At 46.5% G+C, this 13,881-nt stretch overlaps 1 protein-coding gene across 18 annotated transcripts in view; it reads right to left on the bottom strand.

The window, feature by feature from the left end:
- Positions 1-13,881, bottom strand: part of ZNF618 (zinc finger protein 618) — a 176,727-nt gene that overhangs the window by 81,816 nt on the left and 81,030 nt on the right. For 17 of the 18 annotated variants that reach the window (XM_007968334.3, XM_007968335.3, XM_037983923.2 and 14 more), the window contains exon 2: positions 1,969-2,012. The exons of the other annotated variant lie outside the window; for it this stretch is intronic. In XM_007968334.3, coding sequence (XP_007966525.3) covers positions 1,969-2,012 — 44 coding nt within the window. The remainder of the gene's footprint in view (positions 1-1,968; positions 2,013-13,881) is intronic. 18 annotated transcript variants of the gene reach the window in all.

The raw sequence follows: 13,881 nt of genomic DNA, 5'->3' as shown, positions 1-13,881 counted from the left end.
AAATTCCACTCCTAGGGACTCAGGAGAGAAACACAAAATGCTGGGCAGCTGCTGGCTACATGGGTCACCCCCAGTGGCCACAGGCCCAAGTGCACCATCTCTGAATTCTACCTGCTCCTCTCCACACTCCCTGTCTCTACGTCACTCGCACATCTTCTTCCATCTCATCTAGTGTGCCCATCCCATAAACACATACTGACAACCTGCTAGGGGCCAGGCCCACGGCAGTGAACAAGACGGACATGTTCTCTGCCTATGGAGCTGGCACTCTCAGAGAGACAGAAAAAAAGGAACACAGGGAAGGGAATGAAATAATGAATAATGAAAACGAAATAATTAAACAGCATAAACAGGCTATGAAGGCCACACACCACAGACTGCGGTGGAGGTACCTTGATATGGGGGGTCAGGGAAAGCTTCCCTGAGGGTAGAAGAGATTCCAGATCTGAAAGATGAAGGGCATTCATCATGGGAAGATCAGAGAAAGAACATTCCAGGCACAGGGAACAGCAGCTGCAGAGGCTCTCAGGTAGGAGTCAGTTTAGACTAGGGGCTGACAAACTATGGCCGTTTATGGGTATATTTATGTATTGCCAAGGCTGCTTCAGCATTATAATGGCAGAGTTGAGAACTGCCATAAAGATCATACAGCCTGCAAAGCGTAAAATATTTGCCACGCAACACAGGTCTCTGGGTTGCAGAGACCTCCAGCCTGGTACCGTGGCCTCTATTCTACTAGCCTCCAATCCACCCAACAAATGGCTGCCAGGGTGGTATTCCTGAAACACCAAGCTGAACACATTACTCTCCTGCTCAGAGAATGTCAGTATCTTTCCGTGGTTTCTCAAAGTACATTCCAAAGAACATTTGCTCAATGCAAGAAACTTCAATAAAGGGGTCCCATGGTTAAGAAGTTTGAGAAATATGATTCTCTCACTCTCTAAACTTGATTCTCTCTCTCTCAAGCACACACATGAGCATATTAAAAGATCTGGAAAGTCCCACAGCAAATAAACCTTTTTAATTTCGTTTAACCTGCTGTCCTCTGAACTTATTGGGCCACAGAAAGAACCCTTTTTTTCTCCACACAAAAAAATCCATTAACATTTTAAAGAACTAGTGTTCCATAGGCCAACGGGCAAATTATTCTGCTTGGCATTCACAATCTGACCCTCAGCTCTAACAGGTAACCCTAGGATCGATTCTAGATTTTATGTATGTGTTCTGGGGAGCCGTCTCTCTTGTCTGTCCCTTACCTTCTTTCTGCCTCCAAAGCCCCAAATAAAGGTCACGTGGCCATGGTAGCTTTGCTCTACCCAACAGAACAGCAGCAACAGCAGTAGCAGCATGGGTGCTAACATTACCAAGTACCTACCTGTGACACCTGTCATGATGTCCATAGCTTGGGCCTGTCTGATATCTCTTTCTCTCTTCTTTGGTAAAAACAGTCCAGTTCTCCACTGGGGATAACCCCTCTCCCTTCTCCTACCATCCTTGAGGGTGAGACAGGCCACCCCCTCTCCACCCTGGCTAATCAGAGTATCCCATCCCCTGCTTTGGCATGACTGGTTCAGAGAGAGGAGCATATGACACTAGCACATAGGCCAATGGATTCTGGACAAGGATGGGACTGGCTGCCCCAGGAGTTTGCCATGTAGCAGGCCAGATGGAATTCCAGCCCAGGTCTTTCTGCCTAGTCTTACACTTCACCCCTAAGTTCTCAACTTGAGCGGCCAATGGCCAGTTCAGGAATGAACCATCCTTGGATTCTGGTCACAGGTACCCACACAGAAAATGCTTTCCATGACCTCACATTCTCTGGGGAAGTCTGGATACTTCTTGCCAAGGAGGGCTGGCCTGGACCATCCATCCTTTCAAGGGGAAGGTGAGGACCAGAGAGTGGTAACTGTTAGTCATGAAGACCTGAGTCAGTGGGTGGACAAGCTAGGGGCAGGAGAGGGAGTGTACCTGCTCGCAGTGCTTTTCCTTCCGGCTGCACTGGCTCCGTCAGCCTGCAAAAGAAACCCAAAACACCTACATCAGCCAAGGCAGAAGACGTAGACTCGACCTGCTGCCACCCCGCCAAGCTCCCACTGAATACCAGCCTTCAGACTGTGGGGTGAGCTGGCCACAAGCCCCTGTCCCTCTCCTCCAGGCTGGACAAACTCGCACCCAGTGGTAAGAGGGAGTCAGGACACCTCCCCACAATCCCACTTGCTTGGCCCTTTAAATCCCACTGAGCACCCACTGCCAACACAAACTCAGCAACTGCACTGCCCTGGGGACTCAGTGAAAAGTAAGTAACCAGCTAAATCTGAGATTGAATTGCACCATTTTTATTTTCAGCTGGGATTTCCAATAAAACAGTAGCTGTAGATTTATTCCTACCAACCAGAGGGAAAAAATCCTATTACGTTAAAATATTCTTTCCCCCAACCCTATGAGCAGAAGGCAAGAGAGTGCCAGTTCTTAATCTCTTTTATTTGGGTGTTGGGGGGAGGGGGAGATAAAGCTAACCAAATGAAATTTTCAGAAATCATAAAATTCTGGTTCAGATGTAGAGACTGGGGACCTGGGCACAGAGGGAGCTGCCTGAAGTCTCATGAAAACAAACTCCAGGGGTCCTGACTCCTGGACCAGTGCTCAGGGGGACTTCAACGCAGAGGCTGACAGAGAGGTTGCAGACCTGGGAACAATGTCTAGATCCTCCATCACCGCCAGCTGAAGATGCATTCCCGGGCTTTGTCAAAACACTTCTAACAATAATCATAGGATAATACAGGTCTGAAATTCAGGTGCATATCTGTTTCCAAATTCAGAATTTTTCCAATTTTAGAAAGGTAATGTACGGCCCTATGTCTTATATTTTGAAACAACCCTGGCAGAGCCCCTGCTAATCAAGCACGTTGTTATTTCTATCGTAAAACATACGTATAGGTAACCCTACGTAGGATAAATGCCAACAAGGCAACCATCAGGACCGTAACTAGCCTTTTCTCCCTTCAGGTCAAGTTCTGCTGACTCATCAGTTATAAACTTTTTCAAGTTTCTTTGAATTTCAGGACTGAGGATGGACTGCGGATCTGAAATAAAACACCAGCAGCTACCTTTTGATGAGTGTTTACGAGAAGTTGCAAACTGGCAAAATCAGTTGGCGGACTTCGATTCAAACAAATTGGCAATATATAAAAATAAAAGAATTGCACTGAAAAAAGGCCAGATCTCCACCTTCTCTTATTAAACTGGATAACCCTGTGATACCCAGTCCTACATGGTGACAGGCAGCTAGAGCTGACATACTTGGTTCTCCACAGTCTCCATCCCCTCCTCCTGCCTTATAATCACCCAGCCCTTGTCTGGTCCCAGCAGGCATCCACACTTGCTCCCCATGGAGAACTTCCCATTAGGCGCTAGGATATGGACATTAACGCCTTCTCTCATTTAATCCTCACCATAGGTCCTCCCCCACTCCACCCCATAATATCCCCATTTTACAGCAAGGGCACAGAAGGTCAAATAATTTATTTATTGAAAGTCCCACAGCTATAAGCTCAGGACTGGGTCATCCCAAAGTCCAACTTCCTCAGTTATGGAGCATTTTACTTCCCACCGATATTCAGGAGAGCCATTGGGAAATGGGGTGACATCAAACAGCTCCTATTTCCCACACAAGGGAAAGGGAAAGGTTAAGGATGAATAGGGAGGGAGAAATGTGAGGTCGGGAAGGAAGAAATTAATGAGCTGCTCATGTATTATTTCAATGGAAGAAACAAGAATGCAGAAAACGCTTTGCATATCATTTCAATGGAAGCAAAATAACAGATCAATTACGGCCTCTTTCCGACATCTTGCATTCCTTAAAACTTGTACATGAAGTGAACAGGCTGAAGTTGTTTGAATGTTTGCATCATAAGCAGCAGAAGTGGTATGGGTGGAAATTCTGCCCCAGAGAGCTTAAAAAAATGGTCAACTCCCAAATGGATCTCTTGCCTTTCAGACTTAATTCTGTGCGTGTATTTTTAGCATGTCACACACACTTTTAAAGTTGTCATTTTTGTCCTTTTCCTTCACAATTTCACACAGAGTTGACCAGCTCAAGTGCACCAAACATGTGACAGTGTGGGATAAGAGTCTCTGTTTTCAGCATGCCTAATAATCTCCACCTTTGTTTCTCTTTTACTGAGTGAATACTTCAGTTTTTGTGTTACTGGTAGCTGCACGCGTTTCTGTTTTCCATCCATTTTTATAAAACAAAGAGAAAGTGCTAAAAATATTCAAAGAGTGGTCGAATACTTTTGCAGAGACTCAGGTGGTACTGCTGGGAAACTGGGGCAACTAGAGGAAAGAGTTCTACCTGGTCAGGGTGTGGGATGTTCAGATGGTGGCAGATGAGAGTTGCTTCATTGGGATATGGATGGACAATGGATTCAGTGGGAGATGTCCAAGACACATGTCTCAGTATCACAGCACATGGCAATCACAGCACGTGCACCTGGCCGAGTCCAGCTACACCATGAAGAGAGAGCCAAAGCCCACTGTGTTGGGAGCACCAGCTCCCAGGGTGGAGTTCCATACACGCCAGGCCGGTGTGGTCTGTCCTTACAAATACATCACAGCCATTCCTTCCAAGTGGATTAAGCTGAACTTCTGACGTTTCCATGTGCTGAGGCCAAAATGTTCTAACATCCACAATTTCATATGATTCAACCTAAACAATAAACTCATCTGTACCCTGTGTAATCTGACCTGAGTCTCAATTTGAACTGAAGCTTAAGAGAACAGAGTTTAGAGTTAGATTGAGTTCAAGTCCTGGTTTTGCTGTTTTCCAGCACTGTGATCTTCAGCAAGTCACATGTACTCCCAAGACCTCGATTTCTTCATCTGCAAAATGGCAAGATGCTAATCACAGGCCCTACCTCACGGGACTGACTTGAGATGCGAGATAGCTTAAATAAGGTAAAACATGTAATAGCATGTAAAAGTACTTAGTGAGTGCTTGGCTATAATAATGAAAATAATCACTGACAACGCTATAGTTATAGACGCCAATATTTATTGGGTCTAGGAAACTGAGGCACAGAAAAACAGAATGATATGTATAAGATGAACGAGTCGCAGAGCCAGCCTGGGCTGGACCATGGGTCTTCTGCCTCAAGGTCTTCCCCAAATCCCAAGCTGCATGTCAGCATCTCATGACTGGCCACCAGACCACCACAGCCCGAAGGCCTTCTCCAATGGTGCAGTCAGAATGATAGTAATGTCACTAAAGTACTAAGTGCAGCCCTGGTATACGTAGTCATTACTCAGGTAATGGAAACTCCCACTGCAGCTGCTGTTGTTTCACCATCTTCTGCCACTGGACTGGGTGCTTCTTAAGGATGTAGCTTGTTGCCCTGGCTCTGAGTCTCATTTTGAACCTTAGACAAGCTCTTTCCTTTCTCTGGACCTCAGACTCTCCATAGGTTAAAAAATGGGGGCAGGGAAAGGAGATTAAAACAGATCATCTCCCCCACTCCATGTTGAACTGACCCAACCTTAATCAGACCACTCTATGGCAAATAAAATAAGCAGGACCCCAGGGAGATCCTCCTTCTCACTCTCGTGAAGCTGAGGTGAAGGTGTATCCAAGCCCTCCAGTGCCGCATAAGGGTGCCTGTCCCCGCTTCCCAGTCCCACCCATTCTTATTCACCAGTTTCCCCTCAGGACCTGGGCAAGGCTATTTTTGGTTTCATTCGACCCTCCTCTTCCCTCCCAAATGAATGTGAAGTTGTTCTTTTTCATTCTCTTATTAAGGTTTTTCTTGGAAAGAAAATATTATTCCAAACCCAGAAATTTTATTTCTAAATTTGTGCAAATGTAAGTTGTAAGACATTAGCTGCATTTCACATTTTGTGCAAATGGCAGAAACAGGCAATTCGTGTGCTCCGGGATGGGGGCTGGCCAACGATTTCGATAAAATAAACCCTTTTTTAATTTAAATGCTAATGCACTGAATTAAAATTTAATAACTGAGGAAATTGAAAAGCCGAGCAGGAATATTGGAAATAAATCCAAGCAGAAACAGCTGAAATTAAAAATTCTAGAGAGTGGGAGGATAGCAGCTAAGCTGTCTTATATGATTACATTTTTTTTTTTCAGAATGAAGCAAAAAAAAAAAAAAAATCCTATCTCTCGCTGGCTCTAGGGCAGTAAATCCACAGTGCTGTGATTTATTGCTCAATTTTCCTGAGGGAAAAAGGCTTTCTTTCATGCTGAAATATTTCATAAATTTCAAGCCAGCATAAATTCTTAATTTAAAAGTTATGGAGGTCACATTTAGTGCACTGGTACGGTTCCAAAATCTTAAAGGAATAGCAGCAACCAAAAAAAAAAAAAAAAAAAAAGGTAAAAAGGAGGGGTAGAATTTGCTCTTTTCTTTTTTTCCTTTTTTTCATTTTGGTTTTAATTCACACAAGTTGAAATTTCATTATTAAAGATTCCTCCTGGATGGATAGAACCCAAGCACGTGGGGAACCAGTGTGTGTTTGGAAAAACCTGCTGCAAAAGATGAAGAGATAAAGATTTAATTCAATTATAAAATGGCATTTTTTTTTTTGTAAGCCACTTGAGGAATTTCTGGTAAAAATTTCCTCCCTTCATTGCCCGGGAAGGGGTGAGGGTGGGGGAGGGTGGCCAATGTAATTGCTTCTCTTAGATCTCCAATCTTTTGTGCACACTGATATATTCATTTGTTATACAGCTGTTCAGCGGCGGAAAGAATGCTGGAGCGCCCATAATTCTAAGCAAATCAATCAAAAATTAATGATTTGTCATGCTTGCACAATGGAGGAAAAACAGCTCCTTAGGTCCTGGCTGCCTGATCTCGAAGAATGAAATGCCTTTCTTCGATAAGAGAGCCGAGCCTGAGGCTCGGGGAGGCTGAGGTGCCACAAATGTGGGGGCCTCACATTCCTCCTAGCTCTGTGAGGGCAGAGGGGGGCCGCCATCTTGGAGGGGGCATTTCCAAGATGGCGCCTCAGCTAGCCAAGCTCAGGATGGACCTGGTGCAGCACATTTTCACAGTGCTATAATTAGGATTTTGCCTTTTCCTCCCCCACCGCAACTCAAAAATTACTTGGTCTCTAGAGAATTGAATGGCTCCCTCCTCCCCCAGCTAGATTTAATTTGTCCCTGTTCATTGTTTTCCCAACCCTGCTGACAGGCAGACATCAACCAACTTTATGGGACTGGGACTGGGGCTGCAGTTCTTGAAGCGTCTGTCACCCCTCCGGGGTGCGTGTTGTCCCTCCTCCAAAGGCCACATCCCACACATGACCATGTCAGCAGCACCCAGCTCAGGGCCTGGCACAGGGCAACTACTCAGCAAATATAGTTTAATCTGCTAATTATGACTGTTTCTCAAAAAATACTGATAATGAGGTTGCTTAGATGAATGGTGCATTGGCAGTCATGCTTGAATGAAATATATCAATTGACTGCAAATAATTAATCATTCCTTTATTCACTCAGCAGATAGTTCTTGAAAACCTACTATGTGGCAAGTACTCTGCTGGGCTCTCGGTGGATGACCTCAAATCCACTAGGTGACAATTCTGAATGCCCAGTGGTATTTTTCAGGCTTCTCTGCACCCTTATGGAAGGGAAGCATGAACGTGAACCCAGAAAGAAATGGGAGTTTCTCTGCATGCTCAAATGCCCTCTGAAGTCTTGTAGCTTACGAATTCATTTGAATGTTACATTCACAACCACCAAATACATATGACACCATAATATATATTTAATATATTTTTATATGTTAGTACAAACATCAACATTGTTTTAAATAACCAGCTGGTACAATTAACCCTGCAGGAAGATATGGGGCCTCAGTAGTGGGTGCAACCAACTGCATTTAACCTGGAAGCCTGCAGGGGGCACTGCACGTGCAAGAAGCATCCACCAACCCAGGACCTGCCCAGAGGATGATTCTACCCTGTGTCCCCTTATATTTAAAGGACAGTTGGTCTGAAACAACTCAAGCCTTATTTATATATCTCTTTCCTTTCCAAAAGCCAGTGAATCCCCAAACCTTAAAGTATAACTTGCTGTCTCTCCCACTGAGGCACAAGACTCAAGGAGAATTCACTCATTCATCCAACAAACATTTATTAAGCTCCTTCTACATGCCAGACATCATTGTAGGCAGCTGGGATACATCCATAACCTCGTGGCAATTACATTCAAGTGGGGGGAGACACTAACATAAGGCGTAATAAATAAGTAAAACATACAGCAGGCTTGAAAGTAATCAGTTCTATGGTGTGTGGGGGAGGCGGGGGGGAGTCATGAACAGGGAAGCATAGGGTGGTCAGGAATGCTGGGGAGAAGGGAGGAGCCACAGGCTGCAATTTTAAGTAGGGTGGTCAGGTTGGCATCATTGGGTGAACACTGTAAGAGTGTGAGAGAGTTGGCCATGTGGTGTCTGGGGCAAAGTGGATGCCAGTGCAAATGACCCCAGGACAGGAGCACACCTGGTGTGCTTGGCAAACAGCAAGAATGCCAGGGTACCTGGGGCAGAATACGTGAGGACGAGAGGAGGAGAGATCATGGAGGTCAGCTCATGCAGAGCTTTGCAGGCCACCGAAGAGCCTTGGCTTCTACTCTGGAAAGCCACTAGAAGGTTTTTGGCAAAGTGACATAACTTGACTTCCATTTTAGAAAGATCACTCTGGCTGCTGTGTTGAAAGGAGACCATGAGGCCAGGGGGGAAACAGGAGGCTGGCGGGGCTACGGAGCGGTCCATGGAAAAGATGATGGTGGCAGGGACTGAAGAGGGTGAGGAAAGGTTGAGTTCTGAATATATCGGTAGGTGCTGGTAAATCAGATGTGGGGTACGAGATAAAGAAAGAGTCAATGAAGATTCCAAAAATCATGGGCCTTAGCACCAAGGAAAATGGAGTTGCATCTCTCCCACACATGAGAACACTAACCATCAGCACAGTACTTTACAAATAGTTACGTTGAATGAGATCCTCCCAGTAACCCCGCAGGGAAAACACTGCGGTTTAACTATCCCCCTTCAACCAAGAATTAACCAAGCACCTGGAGGGGCTAAGTGACTTATCCACGGCCAAACCACCGCCAATGGCTTGGCCAAGGTTCACACATCTTCTCACCCCAAGTCCACAGCCATTTCCTCTATATCCTTGGCCCTTCCTCTGTGGAACCAATGGATAAAACTTAGCCCCAAACCTTACGGATGTACTGTTTTTCTGTCTAGCCACAGAGCTCCAACTCAGGCACAGGCAGCCCCAGCATCTCTTCACCAGGTGTCCCTAAAAAACGCCATTTAAGAGTGCCAGGGCCAATGCTGAAAAAGTCATAAAGAGCTTTGCAAGTTACAAAGAGGATTCTGTTCCTGGGAAACCAAATATATGATACATTCTCTAATTAGACCTTGCCTCTTAGATCATACTCAGGCTTTTAATTTTGTGTTATCTTTCCCAACTGAACATGGTAACTCAAAGCCACTGACTACCCCAGGTTCCAAGCTTGAGGAGTGGCTAGAGGCTGCCAGAGAAGACCCTGGCCTGAAAGAACTGGAACTCACATGGGTTTGTGCTATTTTTCCATAAATATTTATGAAGTTCCTATCAGATGTGTGATTCTGGGCAAGGCCTTGGCTGGTGGAGGATGCTAAGATGAATCAGACCTGGTTCCTTATTCATTCACCCAAATACCACTATGTATTACGATATAAATGCCTACTATGGGCTGGGAACTAAAATAGTTACTGGGGACACAACAGCAACAAGAACAGTGAAGGGGACAGGCATTGACGACTTAATAGCTTCAATCTATCAGTTTATAATTACCACCTGAGATGCATGCTCTGAAGGGAAAGGTCTGGGTTCCATCAGCATCTTTGACAAGAGGATCCAACAGACTTCAGGGTCAGGAAGAGCTTTTCTGAGGAGGGATGCTGGAATAGTGAGCACAGAGCTCACACTCAACAGGGCAACAGAAACTCTAGATGCAGGTGAAGCTAACGCAGGCTGGATGACAGGGAGCAACATGCACCTCATGCAGGGCAGTGAGGAAAAGGGCACCACCTTGCTCAGCTGGGAAGCCCAGGTCCCTGAGCCTCGCTGGATTGCAGCCTTCTCTGAAGGCTTCACCAATGAAAGAAGCGCCCAACCCACCCAACATGCACAGGCTCATACAAGGAGTTCCTGACTAGACCCCCAGGCCGGAGCCCACGCCTCCCTCTGGACTTGGTAGCTTCCAGCTCTGAAGGGCAAGGAACAATGGTTTGATCTTTCCCCTTTTTATTTGCTGCGGTGTGGCCACAATGTTCCATGGAACAGAAATGTGAAGACCATCCCCAAACCAGGTCTAAGCATCTTCTCCGCAGGAGGCCCCAGAGACTGGCGATTGACTGGCCAGGTTTCCAACTACGAGGGAAAGCCAGGGAAAATTACCACTTTCTTTATGCCTCTCGGTTCTGATGCCTTTCTTTCTTTCCCAAGCTCTGGCTCTCTGAGGTCCAGAGTTAAAACATAAATCATGCGTCCCTGGAATAGAACCAGTGTGGGTCTTGTCTGCTTCCTGTGAGTTTCCAGGTACAGGTGGATTCTTCTCCTCTCTCTGATAGGCAGCCATGCAGATTGGATCCAGACCCTAATATAGTCTTCATCATCATCATCATTGTCTTTGACATCACTGTCAACAGTCAGGAATCAGTAAATCCTGTAAGTCAGGCTAAGGGAGCTAGAAGCTTATGGACAGACTTGGAAGGCATGTGCACCCCAAAAGCAACTGCGAGCTGCAGTATGCAGACCGGAGGCAATAGCCAGCACAGAGTCCAGTGTCCCCTTCCAGGGAAGAGATGATGGTGGTTTGGGGAAGGTGGTGGAGGAGAGAAAGCTGCAGGACTGAGAGCTACTGGGAGCAGCAGGGATCAACTGAGATAGTATGAGGAAAACACCCAGCAAGACACCAGCACATATTAGTTGCTCTTTGAACACAGGTTTTTGTTGCTGCTGTTGTTTAAATAAACTGCAGCAGCTATTGAGAAACCCCTGCCAGTCTTAGACTATGTGCAGAGGGCCTGGTTTCCTTCATGCACAGACCTGGGCCCCTGGGAGGGATGGAGGAATAGAATAATTCACCTCCAAACCTGAGGCCTGAGTCACGAAGTTTCAAGGAGAAGGGGGCCAGGCGCGGTGGCTCACGCCTGTAATCCCAACACTTTGGGAGGCCGAGGTGGCTGGATCACCTGAGGTCAGGAGTTTAAGACCAGCTTGGCCAACATGGCAAAACCCTATCTCGCCTAAAAATACAAAACATTAGCCAGCTGGACTCCTGTAATTCCAGCTACTCAGGAGGTTGAGGTAGGAGAATCACTTGAACCCAGGAGGCAGAGGTTGCAGTGAGCCGAGATTGCACCATTGTACTCCAGCCTGGGCAGCAAGAGCAAAACTTCATCTCAAAAAAATAAAAATAAAAATAAAAAATAAAAATATGGAAAAGGTGGAAATCTGCAGAGGTGGAGGCAGCAGCCTCCCCTGCAGAGCTATGCGGGACTCACCACCCAAGGCACAGTCTGGTTCCCATCCCAGGGCACCAGGTGCCACCATGGCTGGAGCCCTCAGTCTGCACATAAATCCAACAGGTACTATGACAGTTTCTGGTTGATTAATGTGTGTTCTAGTCCCCGAGCTGGGCAGGATCAGAAAGTGTTCTAAATGTTGTTTCAAAAGGAGTGAGGTTTTTCCTAGATCACGCCCAGTGAGGTGTTTTTATTTTTTAAAACTTTTGTTTTGAGACGGAGTTTCACTCTTGTTGCCCAGGCTGGAGTGCAATGGCGCAATCTCGGCTCACCACAACCTCCACCTCCCAGGTTCAAGCAATTCCTCCCTCAGCCTCCTGAGTAGCTGGGATTACAGGCATGTGCCACGATGCCCGGCTGATTTTGTATTTTCAGTAGAGATGAGGTTTCACCATGTCTGTCAGGCTGGTCTCGAACGCCCGACCTCAGGTGATCCGCCTGCCTCGGCCTCCCAAAGTGCTGGGATTTACAGGCATGAGCCACCGTGCCCGGCCTAAAACACTTTTTATATTGAAGAAATTTCACATTTACAAAAGAGTTTCTCAGGGATAGCAGGGAGCTCCCATATATCCTTCACCTGCCATCAGGGGCTCCCGGCAGGGCAGTAACATGGTCAGAATTCTGTCCTCCAACGGGCTGCTGGCTAGGGTGATGACAGACACCAAGACCAGTTAGGGAGTAGATGTCAAAGTCCAGGGCGGGTTGGCTGAGGTCTGAGCTAAGGCAAGGCAAAGCCTGGTCTCCCTCCCAGGGACCAGCAATCAAAATGCCCACAGGCTCCAGGAGTCACCAGGAAGAAAGAAGCCAGCAGCAGCAACAGGGTAATGGTTACTGGGAGTCAGCCTGGGCACAAGCGCCCCCATGTGCGAGTGGGACACTGGATGCATTATGATCTCTCAGTGCCTCTGGTCCTTTATCTGTAAAATGGGGAGATCCCACTGCCCACCTCATACAGCCATTGTGAGGATTAAATGAGCTAGTTGTGCTTGGAACAGGGTCTTTCCATCTATGTAGTGCCAGCTAGTATCATCAATTCAGCATAAAGGGCTTCAAATGAAGATAATCCTAGCAATCTAGAAGTGGCCAGCATCCACTGGGCACCTCCCATGTGCCTGCTCTGGCTCAGGGTACAGCATGCATCATCTCATTCAATGTTCTCAACTACCATAAGAGGTGGGGATGTCACCAGTCCCCATATGCAGGGGAGGCCTTAGAGGCATGCTGGGTCCAGGGACCGGCTGGGAAAGACTCAGCCAGGACTCCAATCCAGATACTCCAAGTCCAAATCCACATCTTCAAACCCTACACCATCCTGCCTCCAAGGCTGGTGGGGTGACCTTGGAGAAAGTGACTTGCCCCGTCATCTTTCAGCGTGGACACGTTCCTCTGGGTGCATAAATGCTGCTCTGCTTGTTTTCTTTTTTAAAAAAGAAATGCATCTCAGTTCTTTCCAGTCACAGTTAATCTCTCAATTTACAAAAGAGTGAGTCATGTGACTGAATTCCACAAAAATTCTCTCTCCAGGTTTATGATTTTACAGAAAACTCTAGGGAAAACCGCCTGGAGCGAGTTAAAACCAGATCAGCCATAAACCATGTCCTGGTACAGCCTCACCAAGCTGAGACTCAGATTACTCATTAAAGATGTGATAAATATTCACTTCAGATCAGCAGGAAGTGGGGGTTGGGGATTAAAAAAAAAAAGGAAACTTTTTTTCCTTCATGGAGAGAAAAACCTATTATAAATACAAAGGGTTGCAAACTCCAAAGTAGGTGAACCTAGAATTCAGGGACAAGGTTTTAAGTCACCCCCTTAGGTATTTCTATGTATGGCAGTAGGGGAAGAGGCTGTCCTCAAATCTCTTCTGGTGAACTGAAGGCTTCAGCCTCCTTTGATATGGCCAGGGTAATGGTGGCATGTCTGGACAGCCTCACCAGGGAGGAGGAAGAACTTTACACTCTAGGAGACCCCTGTTAGCACCAGGCCCTCCTCTGACTTGTTCGAGAGGCAGTCTCTGGCCCTCAGACTGCCCGTCTGTTCAGTGAGGTTGCTGGACCCATGGCCTCTCAGAAACATTCCAACTCTGACATCTGGAGTCAGGCCTGAGTTCAAATTCTGCCTGGGCCACTTAGTAGCTGGACACATCCTGTCTCTCAGCCTTAGTTTCCTCTGATGTAAAACAGAGATAAAAATCCCCCCATCCCACGGCTGTTGGGTGGATGAAGTGATAGAAAGTCTGCAACATTCTCAGCCAGTGCTAACAACACTACATAAGCCCCAGATCTGGATG

Source organism: Chlorocebus sabaeus, chromosome 12 (genome assembly GCF_047675955.1).
Source record: "Chlorocebus sabaeus isolate Y175 chromosome 12, mChlSab1.0.hap1, whole genome shotgun sequence".
NCBI lineage: Eukaryota > Metazoa > Chordata > Mammalia > Primates > Cercopithecidae > Chlorocebus > Chlorocebus sabaeus.
This window is presented reverse-complemented; position numbering and strand designations above follow the sequence as displayed.